General features: G+C 28.9%; 2 protein-coding genes across 3 annotated transcripts; one reads left to right on the top strand and one right to left on the bottom strand.

Annotated features, from left to right (window-relative positions):
• The first annotated feature begins 15,973 nt into the window (after nucleotides 1-15,973).
• LOC110665848 (aspartic proteinase CDR1-like) lies at nucleotides 15,974-17,409 on the top strand. Its single transcript, XM_021826125.2, has one exon. The coding sequence runs from the start codon at nucleotides 16,059-16,061 to the stop codon at nucleotides 17,406-17,408; it is 1,350 nt and encodes a 449-aa protein (XP_021681817.2). The 5' UTR covers nucleotides 15,974-16,058; the 3' UTR covers nucleotide 17,409.
• Nucleotides 17,410-18,406: 997 nt separating this feature from the next.
• On the bottom strand, nucleotides 18,407-23,662 carry LOC110665850 (probable polygalacturonase At3g15720). Of its 2 annotated transcripts, none has more exons than XM_058149139.1 (10): nucleotides 22,572-23,662; nucleotides 22,121-22,224; nucleotides 21,064-21,301; nucleotides 20,317-20,436; nucleotides 20,001-20,135; nucleotides 19,503-19,887; nucleotides 19,336-19,417; nucleotides 19,123-19,231; nucleotides 18,819-18,932; nucleotides 18,407-18,710 (listed from the first exon to the last, which is right to left on the bottom strand). In XM_058149139.1, the coding sequence occupies exons 4-10, from the start codon at nucleotides 20,404-20,406 to the stop codon at nucleotides 18,480-18,482; spliced, it is 1,146 nt and encodes a 381-aa protein (XP_058005122.1). In that variant the 5' UTR covers nucleotides 20,407-20,436; nucleotides 21,064-21,301; nucleotides 22,121-22,224; nucleotides 22,572-23,662; the 3' UTR covers nucleotides 18,407-18,479. The 2 variants fall into 2 exon arrangements, with proteins under 2 accessions (XP_058005122.1, XP_058005083.1); XM_058149100.1 differs by having other exon boundaries at nucleotides 21,084-21,301.
• Nucleotides 23,663-23,811: the final 149 nt, after the last annotated feature.

Below are 23,811 nucleotides of genomic sequence, written 5' to 3'. Positions count from 1 at the left end.
ATTTGAAAATTACTCCGCTATTTAGTTAAGCAAAGTAACCAGGGGTCTTCATGAACCCCATGTCGATTTTCAGTCCAAAAGCTAGCTAGGATATGAGCAAGGTACTTTTCTGAAGGTGACGGCTAAAAAGAAAAGTAACTGTGACGAGAGAGAATGTACCAATTTCAAATAAAAAAAAAGCCCATTTTTATCTCTCCTAAGATTTGCAAAGAGCTATAATTATTGTACCTTGATAAATTAGCCTTGTGTTTTAGTGTGTATTGATTTAAAATTTTATGGAACTTTAATTGTGTGAGCTTAATTGATTTCAAGCATTTTGTATTGTATTGGAGAATTATTGATATATTGGTATGGTGTTGATGGAATTTGTTGTGATGGTTATTACCTTACTTGCCTCTTCTTTCAAACTTTTAATCTTTTGTTAGAAAATGTTGTGATAGGGTGAAGTTAAGTGAACTTCTAAGTGGAGTTGATTGAGAGTTTAAGTCATACTTAAGGACAAGCATAGAATAAGTGTGGGGGAATTTGATAAGTGCATAATTTATTGATTTTGCTTCGATCACATGTAGTATTTCTAGTGTTTTTTTATGCAATAATTCAGTTGATTAAAGTATATTTATCATTTAGGCATATTTTTATATAGTTGTTGGAATAATTGTGTTAAATGGAGAAATTTTCAGCATGTACATTAATTTGACCTTTGCTGTATTTTTTAAGTGTTTCTAAAGTTGTGGGTCTCCAAATTGAGTGCTGTTTAATCCATTGAAAAGCTAAGATAGAGCACTACAAATAATAAAGAGGGACCAAATCCCAAATCAGTCTCCAAGGTTGACAAAATGAGCTATGGATCTATTGTAAAAGCTCAGACTTTATGTGTCACGACCAGTTTTAGTATTTATTTTATATCTGGAGTTCCAAATGTCCAAATGAAGCAAGCCTAAGCCCAATTGAATCTTAAGAGCCACCTCTACAACTTCTATGAAGGGCTGAAAGCGAAATGAGGCCGTTTTAATTGTAAAAAATGGCAATGAAGTCGTCATTATGGGCTGCATTGTCTATCAGAACCAGTCTCGATTTTTGGGCCATAACTTGGGCTGCAGACCTTAGATTTGGGCAAATGAGTACCCGTTGGAAAGCTAAGAAATAGGGCTACAACTTTTCTGCAGAGGGAAGAGATAGAATTAAAAGGGAAGTGGCTGAAAAATGGCCTTGATTGCAGAGATGTGAGTGCAGGCTAAAAATCTGTCTTTTAAATTTCAAAACTTTTCCTAGTTTGGTTCCTATCTTTGGAATCAGGTTTTTTATTATAAAGGCATCTTTGGGCAGTAGCAAAAAACACATCCAACTAGAACTTCAAACACCATAGAAGACCTTCATTCTCCATTCTCTTTGTAATTTTCTTCTTTATTTTTCTTTAATTTTCTGTAAGCCATGAACATAAGTGGCTAAGTTCTTAATTCAGTTCAAGGGATTCAAGTTCTTTTGCATGATTTGTGAGACTAGGTTCTTAATTTAATTTATGTCTTTTTGAATATCTATTGTTTTCTGATTTCATTATTTTTTATCTATTGAATAATTCGCTAAAAAGGCCTATTAGTTAATTGTTTGATGAGATAAATTGTAAGTTCGTCTTCATAATCCGTAATTATTGTGTAAGATTGAACGTGAGTAGCAATTAGGTTTTATTGATTATGATCCAAGTTTTCGATAATAACCTAAGGAAACAATAGGATAAATTAAATTATTTATGCTTCATAAATTATTGTTCAGCTTAACTACTTCCTTTTCTTAAAGTAATTATTAATTTGATGAGGATTGCTTAATATCAATTCAGTTAATAATTAGAGTCAACAAGAGTGCTGGGTTCGAGTTGATGAGTATAGGGAAGTTAGGGGTTTTACCTAACTGTTTGATAAATCTACGTTAAGTATTCAATAAGAGATAATTGTATTTCTTTTGTCTATGATCGAATCAATGCATTAGAATGCGAATTACCTTGGACTGAAGTTTGTTTAATTTGAGAGTTTCATATTTAATTTTAGTTCTTAATTTCTGATTTTTGATTTCTGATTTGGACTGCGAATTACTCCCGTAACCTTTATTTCTTTTTTCATTACACAAGTGTATGAAATTTAATAATTCAGTCTCTAGGGTTTGACCTGGATTTATCACTTACTGCAGAAAATATTTCATAACTGGTAATTTCAATTAATTTAATTTCTGGTGGATTCAACAGCCATCAATAAGTTTGTATACATAAATTTTATAAATTCAGCAAAAAACTAAGAGCGAAACTAGGGTAATTTTATTAGAAAAGAAGAGAATTACAACCAGTAAGTGTAGGTATAAAATGTGCTACTGCATAATAAACAGGACTAATACGATAAACAATCAACTCTAGGAATAGTATTTGTAGATCTTTCATGGGCATTGTAGCATTTTGAATCAACCTTCTTGTTTGCACATGAAGAAATAATGTTGATTTGATCCATAACAATTTTGGAGCAACCCAAACTTTCACTGCAGGCTATGTTGATTGCAGTTTCTATGAAGGAAGTCCCACTAAATCTAAGAAATGAGATATCACTTACTTTGACTGCACTCGTCTGTGAAGTTTCAGGGAAACAAAATAATCACTTTATTAAAATACTAATTACACTTGACATATCTCAAGATAAAATTATTGTAAATTCAACATCTATCTAATTAGCACATTTGTCATGAGGGCAATAAAATTGGTCGATGTTGATGGGATTTGAAGTATTAAGTAATGTGATATCCTGAAATGAGACATTTATGACAAATCCATATCCTCCATGGAAGAAAGAAATAAAGAAAATTGAAGGGCCATTAATGATTTATTCTCATAAATTTATTATTTTTGAATGACAAACTCCAACTAGTTTGGTATTAAGGCTTAGTTGTTGTTTTTATTATTATTTTTTTACCTGCTAAGTTTTGATATGTGCTCCATTTAAACTTGACGCAAATGTGCAATTCCTTGTATGTATTTCTTCCACTATATCATGATGTCCATTGTGTCCCAAGCTTCCAATACTAAAATCCAAACCAATGAAATTCAGGACATTTTTATTAGTGAATTAATTTTTTTAGCCAGCCTTTAGGACTTTTCATAAAAGAAAGCTTATGATTTGACAAACCTGACACCATGACCTTCACTGCAAGACACTCAACAAATGAATACATAAGAGCAACCAGAAAGATTTGCAATACAATCATCACCTACAATTATACCAACTAAACTTTCAGGGAAGAATATTTTTAGACAAAGTGAAAGTAGTGTTGAGGCAGTGGGTGTAGAATAAGCTTTGAGGCGTGATGAATCACTATCTTTAAGGTATTAATTGCCCCTACTAGATTACTGCAAGGTTATGGCAATATTCCTCCAGGATACAACAAAGCCTGAAATCTGCAAACAGCAACTCCTGAAAATTTTCCTTAATAGCTCTTTATACGAACCGAATTTAGAGAGAGCAAAAGAGAAGAAATAGAAGAAGAAGAAGAAGAAGAAATACAAGTAGTATATATCTGGATTGAAAAACTCATCCATATTTATAAAGAATAAAAAGTTATAGCACATTTTCAAGATAGACACATCTACCTATCTTAAATAGATATAACTATTTGTGTAAAAGATATGTCTGTTTATTAATAGACACCTATACAAATAGTTGTGATTGTTTGTATAGAATAGACATGTCTGTTTATTAACAGACACCTATACAAACAGTTGTGACTGTTTGTATAAAATTGATATGTCTATTTATTAATAGATATATATACTTATTAATAAATACATCTGTTCGTAATTTATTTACGAAAATTACAATAAGATAATTATTTTATTTCACACATTTATGTGCCAAGTGCTATAATAGAATAATATATATTTATTTATATATATAATTCTATACATATTTCACTCTTACCATTCCTTCACTTGCTTATATTTTAACAATATAGGAATTTTTTCTCTCTATACTATCTAACATATAAGTTATTTATAATAATCCCCCACTTAGCTTGTATTGTTAGATCCTATTGTTTCATGCATAATGAAAAGTATCTTTCGATTTAAACTTTTCCTTAGTGTAAGTATTTCAAAGTTCTAAAGAAATCATAGTGGTCTTAACTTAAACCTAGATTCTTATTAAATAGAATCGAAAATAATACACATACGACTTAATTAGTTCGACTTAAAAAGTTCAACAAAATTTTAGCATGAATATGGCCTTGTGCTACCTCTTGTTTTCATAAACATTTACAAAAGTTATTCTCACTTTTGTTGAAGCGACACCATTTCCTTTGTTCATATAAGTGAAGTTTCTTTTGTATTAATATTAAACTTCATTAGGAGTATAAATACTCATACTCATTCTAGTAACTTAACACACTAAATACTTAATTACAATATTTACTAATGACTTGTTGTTACCCTTTAAACTTTATTTAGTAATAATACTATAAAGTAGAGTTCTCATCAGTAGTAAATTTAATAGAATATTCTAAATCCTAATAAGCACATGTGCTTATGTTCATAACTCTCGAGAGCCCTTTTATTAAAGGATTTGCTAGATTATTATAGGATTTAATATAAAAATGGTAATAACACCATTAGAGGATACTAATTATCTTACATTTTCATGTCTTAAGCTTATATGTATATACTTTCAATTGTATATTTTACTATAAACTTTAACAATTATGATTTGACTATCACAATATAAAGAAATAGATAGCACGGCTTGTGGCTACAACTTAATATCTGGTAACAAGTTTTTCAACCATTCTGCTTCTTTACCAATATTTGCTAAAGTTATAAATTTGGATTCCACCATAGAATAAGTTATACAAGTTTGTTTCTTTGATATCTAAGAAACAGCACCTCCACCTAAAGCGGACACTTAACCAAATGTTGACTTATTATCCTTAGCACTAGTTATCCAATTGGCATTTGTATAGTTTATAACATGAACTACATAAATAATTCACAGTCTAGCTATGTACCTTATTTGCAGAAATAAATTGCTCCATAACTTGTTTAAAATGAGAGCATCCAAAAATAAAGAATCAAGCTAAACTTGCACACACACACAGACTCTTATATTTACTACTCAAAGTGTACCAATATTTTGACTAACAAATTTATCTCTTCATACATATAGCTATTAAAAAGAATTGCTTTTCTTCATTCAGTTTTTTCTTTTAGCCAATGGACACAACTCTTTATATGGATACAGCTCTTTATATGGTTTTAGCACAATTTGAAATTTATCACAGAACAATCCATAGTTTAGTTCTTTCTAAATATCTAAAAAATCCTTGAAATTTCTTTCCAAGGTTCAATATTATGGTTGCTAGCATATCTTATGTGGCACGGGGGGTCATGTGCCATTAAGTGAAAGATTATTTACTAAAATCGCATAAGGTGCACCAGGTAATGCCTAGAAAAGATGGTGGAGTCATATCCGTCTCACTTAAGTACCACTTTCTTAGACAGCATTTTCTAGATATACAATTTATACAATCTAAATAGAATCAAGTTTATTGATAAGTACTATTTTCCCATACTACTACCATGGTACTAAGGATTTATGCCACAAAGGCATAGATAGACAGGAGTTGTCACCCAAATAATAATTAGACACATTCATTATTTCTTTCAAGGGACATCTAATTGAGGCATCAATTTTCGATAGGGTCATAGATGGTAACTTAATTCTTACAGAGATTCCACAACCGTCATCACTATATACCAATGTCTATGTTCGGGATAGTTTAAGCAGATCTCTCCAGGATCACAGCCAAAATAGAATTCTAGACAATAAATTTTAAAATTCTCCTAAGAATAAATTAAAGAATAATAATATTGATTGCGGGTAGAAATGAAGAGAAGAGATAAAAGAGAAAAGTTAATAGATTTTTTGTTCAAAACTGCTATTTATAAAGCATTTACATCTCTTCGAACGTATACAACAGTTCACTTTGTATCTATTAGAATAATTACATCTGTTTACTTATACCTTTTAGAACAGATATAATCATTCACTTTGTATCTCTTAGAACAATTATATTTGTTCATTTACACCTTTTAAAATAGATATAACTATCGATAATAAATAGTTCATTTTGATGCCTTTTAATGAACAGACATAATCCTTTCAAAATGAGACAAATTTTCTTATCACTAATATTTTTAACAATATCCCACCTAGTTAGTAATAGACACAATCAATATAAATTAGGATTTATGCATACAAAAAGTGTTTTTTCGACTTATGTACATAAATCTTATTACCTTTTTTAACACATTCACCATGAGCTTTAGTATCATAATATAACCTTATATTTTTTCTAATTATAAGCATGTCATCAACATAAAGACAAATTATCACATAAAAATTTTTTAATGTGTAAGTGCTTCTGAATCTGTTTAAGAGAAAAGTCATATGTGGCATACACTATATGTGGCATAAAGTAATTTCTTCATATAATTATTTAAGCTAGAAGTATGATGTGTTATTATTCTTCCTAATTGTAGTGATTTAGTAACTACCACTTTCAAATCCTTAAACTTTGAAACAAAGATATACAACTCATGGACTTATCCATAACATGCATATTATCAAGTATTTAGAATTCAAAATATTTCATAATAAGAAATTTATCCATACTTTTTTTTATTGTATTCGAATTCTAACGAATTCTAGATTTCCTTTGGAGACTTGGTAGAGGTAAACAAATCTTATAGCCTATCTAATGAGTTGTTGAGAATATGACCTCTGCATGGCGATTCATATTCTTTTCCTGATCTACTTTCACCTTCGTAGTGAACATAATTTGTTTCTTAAAACGATCAAGTTTCACGAACTCTTGATTCATCACAGAAATAGCCTTAGACTCAATTGCGATTAATACCTTAAAATTATTGAGGCAGTGGGTGTAGAATAGGTTTTGAGACGTGATGAATCATTATCTTTAAAGTATTAACTGCCCCACTAGATTGCTGCAAGGTTATGGCAATATACTTCCAGGATACAACAAAGCCTGAAATTTGCAGACAGCAACTCCTGAAGATTTTCCTTAAGAACTCTTTATACGAACCGAATTTAGAGAGAGTAGAAGAGAAGAAGAAGAAGAAGAAGAAGAAGAAATAGAAGTAATATATATCTGGATTGAAAAACTCATCCATATTTATAAAGAATAAAAAGTTATAGCACATTTTCTAGATAGACATATCTATCTATCTTCAATAGATACAACTGTTTGACACATTTATCTATCTTCAATAGATACAACTGTTTGTATAAAAGACATATCTGTTTATTAATAGACACCTATACAAATAGTTGTGACTGTTTGTATAGAATAGCATGTCTTTTTATTAACAGACACCGTAGAATTGACATGTCTGTTTATTAATAGATTTATCTACTTGTTAATAAACACATTTATTCGTAATTTATTTATGAAAATTATAATAAGATAATTATTTTATTTCACATATTTACGTGCAAAGTACCATAATAGAATAATATATATTTATAATTCTATACAAATTTCATTCTTGTCATTACTTCACTTTTTTATATTTTAACAATATAGGAATTCTTTCTCTTTATACTATTTAACATACAAGCTATTTATAACAATTAGTGGGGAAAAATTTTGGTGTAAATACCTGTAGAAAGATGACAGTTCCTAACATGGATGTTGGTTGAGTGAGTGAGGTCCATGCCATCAGTATTGGGGCTAGTTTCAGGGTTTGTTATATGAAGGTTTGAGATGGTGACATTGTCACAATAAGACACAGAGAGAAACCTTGCTGGGCTGTTAAATATTTTCAGTCCAGAGATTTGAATGTTCTTGCATGCATGAAATTTCATCCCCATAGGTCTCATGCAATTACTGCTCACTGCACATTGCCACCACTCAAACCCTCGGCCATCAATTTGTCCATTTCCAATCACTTTGACTCCATTTACCCTTGCAAAGACGATCCAACTGCCCATGTAAGGTGTAGTCCAATCTGACATTTTACTTGGTGCAACAATATTTCCCAGAACCTACAATTGGAAAAAAAAAAAAAAAAAGAAAGAAAAGTGTACCTCACATGTCTGTATATCTTGCTCGTATATGGTAATTCAAGAAATTAAAGTATTTAATAGTAATTTATGTACCAGAATTTGAATGCTAGGGGACTTGCATGGACCAAGAAACTTCACAGGATTTAGCAGAAATGTCTTTCTGGCTGGTACAATGAGAGTAGTTTCTTGTGCAGTTTTGCAAACAGCTTCCCATGCATTCATAAAAAGCCTATAAAGGCCACACCAAACAGAAATGGTCATTTATGAATTTCTATTTATTAAATTAAAAAAATTGATTAAGGTGAGTCCATATAAAAGAGATGCAGAACTTCTGAAAATTTAGAGTCATGCATATACTCTAATTAGAACTACGAAATTATGTCCTCAAACAAACTTAAACTTGCAGTAACTTTATTTTATGCTTTGGAATCATCTGTAGTTCCATCTCCGACAGCTCCAAAATCAACAAAATTTAGAGGTTGAGGGGCCATGCCTGACACCAATGCAGCCATGCATAAGACCAAGAAAATGGTGTAAAGATCCTGCAAAAAAAAAAAAATCTCCAAAACAAAATGTTAAATTCAAATCAGTTTGATGCCTCAATAGATAGAAACATAGATATGTACCCATGTAGGGATAAATTATCTCACCATTTTAGTATCCAAGAAAATAAAATTAACAAGTAGAAGATCCCTAATTAAACCACAGTATCGGTTGTAGCTAGAGTTGCAGCTGTACATCTATGTTTGCCTTCTATTTATAATATTTTTATGCAATAGAAATGGTAGCTAAAGCTGATAATGTTGTAGTAATCTCTGCTTTCTTTTTTCTATGGAAAGTGTTATCCCTTTATTTACCTTTTTCCCATTGAGAACATATACAAAAGAATGCAAAAATCCCATCAAATAAAGAATCGAATTTAATTTGATGATTTGTTGTCATATATATTTTTTCTGAGCATGTACTGTTGTTTTATGTTCTGATCCTTATCAACTGGGCGAATCTAAATATTAATTGTCATTTTTTACTTATATTTGATTTAAATTTCACAATAAATTGGATTAAAAATTTGAAATAATATTCCTTTTTTTAAAAAAAAATTGTAGCAGCTCATCCTAACACAAGTTCATTGTGCAAGGAATCAGAAGATCAAGAAGCAATTACAAGTTAGTTAGATTAGTTACTTGGCGGGAAAAACATATGAGCTAGAAAGGCTGTCAGCAACTGTTAATCTGTTAGCCTGGAAACAGATATGTAAAATTTGAATGGATTAAACTTGACACTAATATTATTTTTAAACTCAAATTTATTTTAAACTGGAAGAATACCCGTGCTATGTGTCACGGGGGCCTCACGTGGGTAGATATTGTCCGCTTTGGGCCTCGGCCCGCACGGTTTTGTTCCTGGGCCGAGCCTCTGCCCAACCCAAAACGCGTCTACCCAAGCAAGGCCACCCCCTTCATATTAGCCCAGTTACTCCCCCATACTTGGCCGATGTGGGATTGAGTCACCTCTGTGACATCTCCCCCACCCGATCCTGCAACGACCTCGTTGCAGTCCAGCCACCTTGCCTACACCTCTGTGCGCTTGGCTTGAGTCGACCAAGATGGGTCGGCTCTGATACCAAATGTCACGGGGGCCTCACGTGGGTAGATATTGTCCGCTTTGGGCCTCGGCCCGCACGGTTTTGTTCCTGGGCCGAGCCTCTGCCCAACCCAAAACGCGTCTACCCAAGCAAGGCCACCCCCTTCATATTAGCCCAGTCACTCCCCCATACTTGGCCGATGTGGGATTGAGTCACCTCTGTGACACTATGTACAGTATAATATATATATATTATTTTTCAATTAAAAAGATTTTAATGTTACTATTTAAAATATTAAAATTCTAAAATGTTAGTAATAAATTTTAATCAAATAAGTTAATAATTACTTTCAAATTAATGAATTTAAGAGTCATAAGTTTTTTTTAATAGCCATAAATTATTTTTGATAATAATAATAATAATAATAATAATAATAATAATAATAATAAAATTATTTTAAAATAATAAAAATAAAAAAAAAATTAAAGTAAATTAAAATTTATTAAATGCATAAAAGGAAGAAAAAAAATTTTAAATATTAATTTTTCTTCAAAATAAATATGAGTCTTAATTTACTTCAATTGACTTTTTAAATTAAAAATTAGAAACATAATAACATGTGATAATTATATTTAGTAATTATATTACATTTGTTTAAAAAATACATAAAATACTTAATATTAACTTTTCTTTTTTAAAAAATTAAAAATTAATGGATAGGTATTACCTTTAATAATTCGACATATTTAAAAAAATTAATTATTAATTTTTCACAAAAATTTAAATATGCTTTATTGTAATTTAGAGCAGATATTTTAAAAGAAATTAAACTTTTAATTGTAATAATAATTGGATAATCATTATAATATTAGTTGATTTTTAAAATTAAATATCTTAAATTGTCAAGTTATTAGCAATTAAATACTAAATTTAATTGCAGTAAATATATTAAAAAATATTTCGCTTTCTTTTAAAGTAACTGTCATTGACTTTTTAAATTAAAAAATAGAAAACTTGTAATGAATGACAATTATATTTAGTAATCAATATTTTTTTTATTATTTAAATTTGAAAGATCAAAATAATTAAGAATCGTATTTAAAAATAAAATTATATAATAATTATATATTGCAACTGTTTAAGAAATATAGAAACATTATTATCAATAAATTTAATTAAAAATTGCTACTTGCTATAAGTGTGACAAATTTAAAATCCTATCTCTTCTTAAATTTATTTTATAAAATCTGAACAACCTCTTCATCAGAAAGCGAATATGGAATATACATAAATTAGTATATGTGTATTCATTCAGTATAATTAATAAATTAATATGATTAACTCTTAATTTTTCCTATTTCTAATTAAATTAAGCTTTTTTAGACATTTGTAATAATAATAATAATAATAATAATAATAATAATAATAATAATAATAATAATAATAATAATAATAATAATAATAATAAAATGTAATAATTATATAATTTGTAACTTACATGTACATAATTACAAAATTAATAACTTAATCATAAATTATAGAAATTGTATCATTAATTAATTTTTCGAAATAATAATAAGATAATATAACATAACATTATTAATATTAACTAAATTAATAATATTAATTATTTATTAATATACTATAAAAAAATATCAAAAAAATAATGGAAATTGAATATTAATAAATTTATTATTTACCATAACCATGAAAATAAATTTTTATTTCATTTTATTTTTCCGCAATTCATTTTATATAGCATTCAATATACAATTAAAACTTTGTCTTTATTAAATGAATACTAAAATACGATAAATAAAAATAAAATAACATTAAAGTAAATTAAAAATTATTAAATATATAAAAAAGAGAGAGAAAAAAAATAAAGTGTTTAACTCCATGTGACTACTTTCATAGCATAATTTTAACTTATTTTATTAATTTTAAGATATATATAATTCTTAAATTTTTATAATTAAATGAAATAATTAAAAATTTAAGAAATATTAAATGAGAATTTTATAAAATTATTAAAATATGTCTAATATTTTTAATTAATTAACCATAAAATTATGATAATAATGGTTATAGTAAAAACAATTAATGGTAACAGTAGTGGTAATAATTAATTACATTAATTAATAAAATTATTAAATATAACCTCTATATATATATATAAAATAAAAAATTTTTCCTATATCTAATTAAATTGAGGTTTCTACATAATAATAATAATAATAATAATAATAATAATAATAATAATAATAATAGCTATTTATTACAATATTAAAGTAATAACTAAGTAAATAGTTTGTAACTTATATACGTATAATTGGGAAATTAATAACTTCATCATAATTTTAAAAAATTGTATCATTAATTAATTTTTCTAAATGATAATAAAACAATATAACATAATTAATATTAACCAAAGTAATAATATTAATTATTTATTAATATACTATAAAAAATATAAAAAAAAATGAAAATTGAATAGTCATTTAAATTTCCTATTTGCCATAACTATGAAAATAAATTTTTATTTCATTTCATTTTTCCATTAATCACCAAGAATCTTGATCCTAATTTAGAGTAGATATTTTAAAGAAAATTAAACTTAGTTATAGTAATTAATAATTTTTCATTATTTAAATTTAAAATATCATATTAATTAAGAATTATATTTAGAAAATTAGATTATGTAATAATTATATACTACAACTATTTAGGAAATATAGATAAATTTTAATTTTGATCTTTTTTTTAAATTTTTTAGGATTTAGGATTTTAAATTTTTTATTTTAATAATTAGACATCTTTTTTAAAAAATTTAATTATTAATTTCTCACAAATATTCAAATATCTTTAATTCTTGATTTTAATTTAGAATGGATATTTTTTAAAAAATTAAATTTAATTAAAATTATTTAGAAAATATAAATAAAATTTAATGTTGACCTTTCATTTAAAAAAATAAAAATATTTAAATTTAAAAGTTATATAATAGTTATATATTTCAACTCTTTAGAAAAATACCGAAAAGATTAGGTTTCAAAAGCAGAGTTTTTTTTGTAGTTATCATTCTTTTCTTTTTCTCCTTCATTTTATTTGTGTTTTGCTTTAAAATGACAATCTCCCTTGGGATTCTTTTTGGATTCTCACTTCTTTCACCACTCTTTATGATAATTTTACTATATTTTTTTTCATTTGACTTGATTACACTTGGTTCTGTGTTCTGTTTTTTATTTGGATTGTTGATTTTCTACTTAATTTCTCTAAAAAGAAAAATATTTCAACTTTATTTTCAAAGAATACGGAAAATCTTCCTTGCTAAGAAGATTATTTTTTTAGGCTTGTTCTTTTGCAAGAGCGGGATTATTCTATTCTAATGCTAGTTAAATAAAAACTGCCTTTATTTATTTATTTGTTTTTTCTTTTAATACTATGGGAGACATTTTATTTATTAAGGTGAATCTTATGATAGATCTTTCCAGTGTTTGATTTGTAAATTTGAGGTTGTAGTGCTGATCTATTGATATGTTTGTGCTACAACCTCCAAATGAAGAAACATGGCTTGCAGTGACTTTTTTACCTGACTTCAACTTTGAAGAATCATTACAATTCACAAATGATAGAATTTGTATTACAAAGAATAGAATATTATTCTCTGTATTACAAAGAATAGAATATTATTCTCTTAATTTCTTGTACTTAAGAAATTAAATTTTGATATTAATAAAAAAGAAAATATGTGTATTTAGGCATATTGAAGATCATTTTTATGTGTATTTAGGAAATAAAAAGTTAAATTTAGATTATAACTTAAAAATTAAATAAGGGAAACAATTACTATCAATAAAATTAACAAATGAGGTAAGGGAAAAAATTGCTAGCAATAAATTTAATTTAATATAATTAGCATATGCGACAAGGAAAAAATATTGCTAGCAATACATTCAATTTAATATTGCCACTTGGCATTGCTACTTAACACAGAAGAAAATTGGACTACTTTAAATACTACTATGTAGTATAAATATAATTATTTTAGAATCCTATGTGGCAGTACCAGAAAAAAATTTGTCTATTATATATATATATATATATATATATATATATATATATATATATATATATATATATATAGTAAAAAGTTAATTTTGGATTATAACTTAAAAATTAAGTAGCAATTATATATTATATTATATTATATAGGATATTAAATTAAAATTAAAGATTAAAATTATAAAAAATTAATATTCTATAAATACTATATGAAATTTAATAAATATCAATTTAATAAATTTAATTTCATATAATTGACATATATGGTAAGGAAAAAAATTCTTAATAATAAATTCAATTTAATATTACCACTTAGCATAAATATAATAATATTAGATTTGATTGTTTTAAATATTGTTAGATGGCATAAATATAATCATTTTAAAATTCTATATGACAGTATCAAGAGAACACTACTCTGTTTTATATATATTAATTAATAAATTTAATTATATATTATTTAAATAATTTTATTCAAAATTTAATTATATTATATACTCATAAATATTCAACTCATTACTGCCTGCACCCGTCTATCTTCTCTTTTCTTTAATTCCCGTCAAACGCACGCAAAACGTAAAAGAAATCAGTTTAATTCTCTTTCAACGCACACAAAACGCAGAAATGATCATAATTTTTAATGATTAATTTAGTTGACTATATATTATTATTCCCAACCGCACCCAGGATAAATATTAGTAAAATCTCAACAGACGTGAGAGTGGGACCTCCGAACTATGAGAAATTACTTGGTGTACTCAGTGCATATGTACCATTTTTAATAATTATGTGAGATTTATTCTCTATATTATAGGGACAACTCACTTCTCTGTTAGAGAATGAACACTATTATTTAGTATTCTGGATGTATCTAATAATTAGCCCTGAACTACTAATCTACTGCCTGTCCAAAAAAAATTTAGAGAAGATTATTTTGTTGAATTAGTTTTTGATATATGATGAAAATTATAATTTATTTATTAATGAGTCAAAACGAGTGATAAAAAAATTTTATATCTCTTAAATAAGGGTGAATGTTCAATCTATTTTGAATGGAGAAAATCTTACAAAGGAGCGCTTTACTTTTATATTGGGCCTCTCCGACCTGATTAGGATTAGACCTAATCCAGTGACCTAGGAAATAACTGTGATTTACTTAAAAAAAGATTATAATTTATTTTTTTTTATGAGAAATAAATTAATTTTTAAGATATATTTATGTTAATAAAAAAGTCCTTTTATTAAAAATATAATAATAAATTGAGTAATAATAATATGATCATAATTGAGATAGTGAACAAGATTTTCTACAAATGTTTATAAGGTATTTTCTTAAAATTTAAGATTTTTTTTATATTTTTAATATTTTTTAAATTTAAATATTATATTTTTATTATTTATTTTATTAATAAATAATAATTATTTAAAAACTAAAAAAAATACCTACACAATCCGCAAGTGTCTATTTATTAAATATTAAAATTATGAGGATTAAGCTATTATAAAAATATAAAATTACCATAGGTTAAACTATTATAATTTTTAATTCACTAAACTTGTCTCATGTGTTAAATTATTTTTCATATAAAATAAAAAGATTAAATCATAATTTTTATGATGCCTCAAAAGCTAAATTATAAATTACCCTAGCATTTATATACTCATTCAACTTATCTCCACTGCCAGTAAATTAAGGACAAAATACACAACCGCTGATCTTATCCCAAAAATCATAGTTAAGTCAAAAGTCACTCATCAATGAAAAAGTTGAACGAGATAAGGAACCGACTAATCTCTATTAATTCACGGGGTTAATGGTGATTGAAGACTGCGGCCACGAGCTAAAACTAGATTAAAAGGAAAAAACAGTTAGGTTGAAGAGCGGCTATGGAGAGCTCAAACTTATATGAAGATGAGCTTATGGACTGTTGAATTAAATTTTTACATTTAGATTCCTACAATTTATATATGCATTTTAATTAATTCTGCATATATCTCAATATCTAATCCAATGATTGTTAAGCTGGTTCTTATATGAGCTTGAACTTATATTAGATGCACCCTAGATTGGATGTTAATAGCCCATCCAGACATCTTCCTTCTATCAACAGTTAGTATGCGCTGTAATGATGCACCACTTTCTCCCCTCCTGTAACCCTTGACCTTTCATTTTACGTACGTTTTGATCCTTAGTTTCTTTCTTTGTTTTTCCAATTCAACTTGCTATAAATTCTGTCATCCCAATCCGGCCTTAAAGAACTGCCTTAATTAGCTAATTTTTCTATCTCATACACAAAAGAATGGCTGTTATTTCTAATGTTTATGTGTTCTTGCTTATATACTTATTTGGTATAATATCAGTGTTTTCACCTTTAGAAACCACTGCCAGTAATGGTATTGCAGGTTTCACTGCAAATCTTATTCATCGCGATTCTCCCATTTCTCCTCTATACAACCCCAAAGATTCTTACTTCTATCGCTTGCGGAACTCTTTTTATCGTTCCATAGTGCGTGCTAATCATTTCAAGCCAAACTCAGTCTTTGTAAAAGCACTCCAATCCGATATAATCCATGGCGGGGGAGAATATTTCATGAGAATTTCTATTGGAACTCCATCTGTTGAGCTACTTGCAATAGCCGATACAGGTAGTGATCTAATATGGGTTCAGTGCCAGCCTTGTGACCTTTGTTACCAGCAGAAGTCCCCCATCTTTGATCCTAGACGATCTTCCAGTTACCGTCAAGTGTCGTGTGGCTCCAGGTTTTGCAATGCATTGGATAGTGAAGCTAGAGTCTGCTCTGCCCGAGGTATTGTTAACGACTGTGGATATACTTACTCCTATGGAGACCATTCGTTCACTGATGGCCATCTTGCCACTGAAAGATTTACCATTGGCTCCACGAATAGCAACTCTGTTCCCCTTCAACCAGTTGCCCTTGGCTGTGGAACTAGAAATGGTGGCACTTTTGATGAAGTGGGCTCTGGTATAATTGGCCTTGGAGGTGGCTCTCTCTCTCTAATCTCTCAGTTGAGCAGTAAAATAAGCGGCAGATTCTCATACTGCTTGGTACCCACATCAGAGCAATCCAATTATAGTACAAGCAAGATCAATTTTGGTATTGATATGCTTATGTCTGATCCTGATCTTGTAGCATACACCCCTTTGGTTTCTAAAGAACCTGACACATTCTATTACCTGACATTAGAAGCAATTAGCGTGGGAAACATGAGATTAGCTTACAAAAATTCATGGAATAAAAATGTCCAACAAGGTAATATTATTATCGACTCCGGGACAACATTGACTTTTCTTGATTCTGAATTCTATAACGAATTGGAATCAGCAATGGAGGAAGTTGTTAAAGCAGAACGTGTTAGTGACCCACAGGGAATTTTCAACATTTGTTTCAGAGATTCAGGAGATGTTGATCTTCCCATCATAACTGCTCATTTCACTAATGCGGATGTGGAGCTGCAGCCAGTGAACACATTTGCTAAAGCAGAGGAAAAATTGCTGTGTTTAACCATGATTCCATCCAATGGAATAGCTATTTTTGGCAATTTGGCTCAGATGAACTTTTTGATAGGGTATGACCTTGAAAAGAGTACTGTTTTTTTCATGCCTACTGATTGTGCCAAGCAGAGTTAAAATTTTATATTCTCCACATCAAAAAAGACTTCATCTTTTTGAGGAATAAATGAAATAATACAATAGCTTGCCAATGGAAAAAGCAGCCTGGTTAGAGTCCAAATTTTGATGAATCTATATTATAAAGCTGATTTCTAAAAATGTTTAACACAAATTACCAAGTGAAAGTTTATATTTTTGCCAAATGACACTTTATTAGAAGAGAATAAGTTTTTAATTTCCATTTTAGTGATTTCTTTATTATTACTATAATTAATATATATATTGAAAAAAATTAATTATTCTTACTAATTATCACTAATTTGTGACTTTTTAGTTTCTTAATAAAATAAGAGCGAGATTTTGTTACTTGATTTTTGCAATCTGATTTATGATCATAGTAAAACTGATCAAGGATGATAGGATTGGCAACTGCATTAAGCGTAATTCCTTCAAGAGAGATCTGTCTAGCATATCCAGACCCTTAAATGATCAATGAAATATTTTATGAATTATTCTATAAATCTAATAAATTAAATCAATTTATTAATTATTATAATTAACTCTCATTATTTGCTATGTTTTGATCCTCACTCCATTTGTTGTTCGTTTGAGAGTGGTCTTTTACATGTATCTGTCTTTGCATTTTCTCCTAAGCTTCCAATGCTACAATAGAAAATCATATTATTTATAAAGGAACAATTTTTTTTTTCACAATAACCAAAATATTTTAAAAGGAAAAATACAAAAAAAAAAATATCCATTATGTTTTCCAAAATAACATTGGTGTAGTTACAGTGTTTCGATAATCAACTGCATGAGATGTAATTTCACAACCCAAATCTGCCCTACTTGCTAATCTGATCTCTTCAAATCCAGTGCGCTGACCAATTCATTTTGGTTAAACGACAAGTTGTTGGCTGAAATTCATCTGCATGAGACTGGAATTTAAAATGAAAATGTTTGTATATACATAAATTTTATAAATTGAGCAAAAAACTAAGAGCAAAGTTGGGCTAATTTTATTAGAGAAGAAGAGAATTACACCTAGTAAGTGCACGTATAAAATGTGCTACTGTATAATAAACAGGACTAATACGATAAACAATCAACTCTAGGAACAGTATTTGTAGATCTTCCATGGGCATTGAAGCATTTTGAATCAACCTTCTTGTTTGCGTCTGAAGAAATAATGTTGATTTGATCCATAACAATATCGAAACAACCCAAACTTTCACTGCAGGCTATGTTGATTGCAGTTTCTGTGAAGGAAGTCCCACTAAATCTAAGAAAAGAAATATCACTTACTTTGACTGCCTTCGTCTGCAAAGTTTCAGCAAAAAAAAAAAAAAAAAAAAAAAATCACATTATTCAAATACTGATCACACCTGACATGTCTCAGTACAAAATTATTGCAAATTCAACAATTACCTGATTAGCACATTTGTTATGAGGGCAATAAAATTGGTCGATGTTAATGGGATTTGAAGTATTAAGTAATGTGATATCTTGAAATGAGACCTTCCTGACAAATCCAGATCCTCCCTGAAAGAAATAAAGATAATTGACGGACAATTAATGATCTATTCTCAAAAGATTTACGATTTCTAAATATTAATGCGGAATTAGTCTCAAAGAGAGATGAAAGACAAAAAAAAAAAATCTATATAGCCGACTCTAACTAATTTGATATCAAGGTTTAGCTGTTGCTGTTGTTATTATTTTTTTTTTTTACCTGCCATGTTTTGATATGGGCACCATTTAAACTTGATCCAAATTTGCAATTCCTCACATGTACTTCTTCCACTGTATCACGCTGTCTGTTGTGTCCCAAGCTTCCAATACTGCAACTCAGAGCAATGAAATTCAGAAAATTTTTATCAGTGCATTAAAATTTTTAACCGGCCATTATGACTTTTCAGATAAGAAAGCAAGTGATTTGACAAACCTGATACCATGGCCTTGAATGCAAGACACCCCAGAAATGAATATATAAGAGCAACCAGAAAGAATTGCAATACAATCATCACCTACAATTATACCAACCAAAGTTTCAGAGAAGAATATTGTGATACAGAGAGTGAAATTAGTGGGAAAAAAATTTGGTGTAAATACCTGTGGAAATCTGACAGTCCCTAATATGGATATTGGTTGAGTGAGTGAGGTCCATACCATCCGTATTGGGGCTTGTTTCAGGGTTTGTTATCTGAAGGTTTGAGATGGTGACATGGTTACTATCAGATACAGAGAGAAACCTTGCTGGGCTGTTAAATATTTTCAGTCCAGAGATTTGAATGTTATTGCAAGTATGAATTTTCATCCCCATAGGTCTCATGCATTTGCTGCTCATTGCACATTTCCACCACTCAAACCCTTGCCCATCAATTTGTCCATTTCCAATCACATTGAGTCCATTTACCCTTGCAAAGACAATCCAACTACCCATGTAAGGTGTAGTCCAATCTGACATTTTACTTGGAGCAACAATATTCCCCTGAACCTAAAATTGGAGAAAAAAAAAAGTGTACCTTACAAGTGTACCTTACATTTCTGTATATCTTGCTCATACATGGTAATTCAAGAAATTAAAGTATTTACTAGTAATTTATGTACCAGAATTTTAATGCTAGGGGACTTGCATGGACCAAGAAACTTCACAGGATTAAGCAGAAATGTCTTTCTGGCTGGTATTATGAGAGTAGTTTCTTGTGTAGCTCTGCAAACAGCTTCCCATGCATTCATAAAAGCCTATAAAGGCCACACCAAACAGAAATGGTCATTTATGAATTTCTATTCATTAAATTAAATAAGTTGATTAAGGTGAGCCCATATGAAAGATGAAAATTGAGAGCCAAGCATAATACTCCAATTAATTCTAGGAAATTAGTTCCGGAAACAAACATAAACTTGTAGTAACTTTATTTTATACTTTGGAATCATCTATAGTTCCATCACCAACGGCTCCAAAATCAACTACATTTAAAGGTTGAGGGATCATGCTTGACACCAATGCAGCCATGCATAAGACCAAGAAAATGGTGTAAAGATCCTGCCAAAAAAAAAACAAAAAAAGTCAAAATACTAGATGTTAAATTCAAATCAGTTTGATGCCCCAATAGATAGAAATATAGAGATGTAGGGATAGCTTATCTCACCATTTTAGTATCCAAGAAAATAAAATTAACAAGTAGAAGATCCCGAATTAAACCACAACAACAGTATAGCTTGAAGTTGTAGTTGCAGCTGCACATCTATGTTGCCTTCTATTTATAATATTTTTATGCTCTAGAAATGGTAGCTAAAGCTGATAGTGTTGTAGTAATGTCTGCTTTCTTTTTTCTATGTAAAGTGTTATCCCTTTATTTACTTTTTCCCATTAAGAACATGTATAAAAGAAAGCAAGAAATCCCATCAAATAAAGAATCGAATTTAATTTGTTGATTTTTTGTCATATATATATTTTTTCTAAGCATGTAATGTTGTTTTATGTTCTAATTCTTATCGACTGGGCGAACTCTAATTATTAGTTTTTATTTTTTACTTGTGTTTGATTTAAACTTCACAATAAATTGATTTAAAAAATTGAAATTATATTCATTTTTTAAAAAGAAACGGTAATAGCTCATCCTAACACAAGTTCACTGTGCAAGGAACCAGAAGAGTGAGAAGCAATTACAAGTTAGTTAGACTAGTTACTTGGCCGGAGAAACATATGAGTTGGAAAGGTTGTTTGCAACTGTTAATCTGTTAGCCTTTCTGTTATCCATAAATAAGAGAAACAAAGTTGTAGTTTTCTTCGTTCAGGTTACAGAATCATCAACACAAGAATGTGTCTCTTCCCTTCGAAGCTTTTGCTTTATTCCAGAAGGAAAGACTTTTTTTGCCTCCTATAACCTAGGCTGGGCCTTGCAAATCTACAAATGTCAGAATCATAATTTAATTAGAAAGAAATTAAAGAGATAATATGTTGTGAATCGTGGAAGCTAAAACCACAGAAATACAGCAAATACAACACATAAATACCGATATTTATATGGTTCACCCTCTCAACTTAGGATTACATTCACGAACATGTCTTTATGGTTCTCTCTTATTCTCCTGTAGATATAATTCAATACATTTAGTATTTTAACGATATCATACATTACAAAATATTTTTTCAACTATATGGACTCATTAATGGATAAGAATTCATTTTTCTTGTCATTTCTCTATCTTGAAGCCTGAACCTCTCCTTCCATAAGTAGAAGGCAAACAAGTTAATGGAAGGAGAGGTTCAGGCTTCAAGATAGAACCTCTCTTTCTTGTCATTTTTCTTTAATTATTTGACTGAATCAAAAAGTTGATGTAACTAACCACAATTCTATAAATTAATAAAATGAATTCTGATTTAATCAATCCGATTCTATCATTTAGAGAATAATAAACTGGATAACAATAATGTATACTGAAAATATACCTTCGCGTTGGTTAATATTTTATATTTATTGATTAAATTAAGGTTGATGTAAACTGTAAAATAAAAGTCATAACAGGCTAACTGTGGAGAGAGCATAGAGAGTGACCCTAAAAAAATATGTGCTCCTGAAAAAATATCTTAAGGTTCAGCAGTCAGGTGATTTGTATTACAATTGTGCACAACAATTGTATCAGGGCACTAATTATGTCAAAGATTTTTTAACATTCCTTGTATCTTAGATCCATAGCAAAACTATGCACATCAACTAACTCACAAATAGAAAGAGCAAATTCAAGAGCCTCGAGGCTAGTTCCCTCTACTGTCAAACCCAAGGATGCACAAAACATGAGATAAACACGATTGTTTATTGGGAACTCCCTGCAGAAGTGAAAAAGGCTAAAAATAAATTATATTAATTAGCAAAATAAGTCAGACCAGAGAAAAGAAAAGCAGAAGGAAAAGGCTTCAATTCATCATAATTTTAAATAGAAATGGTATGCATAAAACACCTGATAAAGCCAGTCTGAGCAAATCACATCCCAAAAAAAAAAAAAAAAAAAAAAAAGCAATATAGATTTAAAAAAGGTAATCAATGACATCAATCAACAAAATTAGTAACTTCCAAAAAGAAGGGGAAATCCTGCATAAACCTAATAACACTTTTAACTTTTGTCACCTAGATTTCACATGTAAGGAAATGGAAGAAAACCCTTCAATTGAATTACCTCAATTAACCCACCCAGCAACGAAGAGAAATTTCAGCAGCCTCAAAGCTAGTTCCCTCAGCTGCTGAACCAAAGGATGAACCTAACATGGGATAAACGGGATTGTTTGTTGGCATTTACTGCAGAAGAAAAGAAGAAAAAAGATCTCAGGTAAACAGTAATTCCAATAAATACAGAGACCACCAAATAGAAAAGATTTCTACAATCAGCATTGCCACTCCACTGGGGATAGCTGATAAACTCAATGGGTTAGCTACACATAACTAAATAGTCTCATTTATAGAAATAAATCAAAAACAAACCTAATTAATTAGAGACTGCACATAATGACAGAATCAGCAACCTTTATTTTTTTTAAAAGCATAAAGCATTCCTACTCTAACAGTAGATTTATAGAATCAAGATTGCTAATTTGTTGTGAATAGCTGATTAAGCTCCAGTGATCAAATAAAGACAACTAAATAACCTCAGTTCTAGATAACAATAGATCAAAAACAAAAACTATGGTGGGGAATAGCAAAAAACAACACAACCAACATAATTTTTTTTTTTTTTTAAAGAGCACCATTGACATCAATTTGAATGCAGATTACATGGACACTCAACATGCTACTTAAACAGAGACAACATGATATCAAGAATCAAAGCAATAATTTATATCCTTTTTATATTTCCCAATGATAAAGGTTTTCCCATTAATCAAAAAAGCAATGTGCCGCCATAATCAAAAAAATCATCCTCATTCATATAAATAATCTCTCTTTGATTCATTCTTTTACATTCTGCATTATCAATGACATAAAAGATCAAACTTCAGCAATAACTTAAACCACAACAAATAATCCACAGCACAGCCAAAGCACAAAAAATATATATATCTAAGACATAACAAAAGCAATGTTAATAGCTACTTACATTAAGAAGAGATCAGGTTTAAATTCTAATAACTCCCTTATTTTAAAAAAGTTTTCAAATACTAAGAGAATTTCTTTTAATTCATGAAATTAAATATAAAAAAAAAAGTTTAAATTATGATAACTCTCTTTTAAGGCTAAGTGAAGCAGACCCTACAAAGTCATAACAAAGCAAAAATAAATAAATAAATAAAATAAAATAAAATAAATGATCTTAAACTTAAATTTTTCCATAAGAACTTCCAAAACCCACCTACATTCCACAAATATATGCGCATTATCCTATATGGTGATTTGATGAAGAGCAAAGAACCAAGGTACAAAAT

The sequence above is a fragment of the Hevea brasiliensis genome, chromosome 1 (assembly GCF_030052815.1).
Source record: "Hevea brasiliensis isolate MT/VB/25A 57/8 chromosome 1, ASM3005281v1, whole genome shotgun sequence".
In the NCBI taxonomy this organism is placed as follows: Eukaryota; Viridiplantae; Streptophyta; class Magnoliopsida; order Malpighiales; family Euphorbiaceae; genus Hevea; species Hevea brasiliensis.
The sequence above is the reverse complement of the archived record's forward strand: the minus strand, read 5'-3'. Positions and strand labels throughout refer to the sequence as shown.

What these genes read in the sequence shown, in the direction of transcription:
- LOC110665848 (XM_021826125.2), top strand. Translation starts at nt 16,059, where the DNA reads ATGGCTGTTATTTCTAATGTTTATGTGTTCTTGCTTATATACTTATTT.
- LOC110665850 (XM_058149139.1), bottom strand. Translation starts at nt 20,406, where the DNA reads ATGGCTGCATTGGTGTCAAGCATGATCCCTCAACCTTTAAATGTAGTT. An exon ending in GGACTGTCAGATTTCCACAG is followed by an intron (nt 19,418 to 19,502) that starts GTATTTACACCA and finishes GTATAATTGTAG; the next exon opens with GTGATGATTGTATTGCAATT. An exon ending in CCCATATCAAAACATGGCAG is followed by an intron (nt 18,933 to 19,122) that starts GTAAAAAAAAAA and finishes TATTTCTTTCAG; the next exon opens with GGAGGATCTGGATTTGTCAG.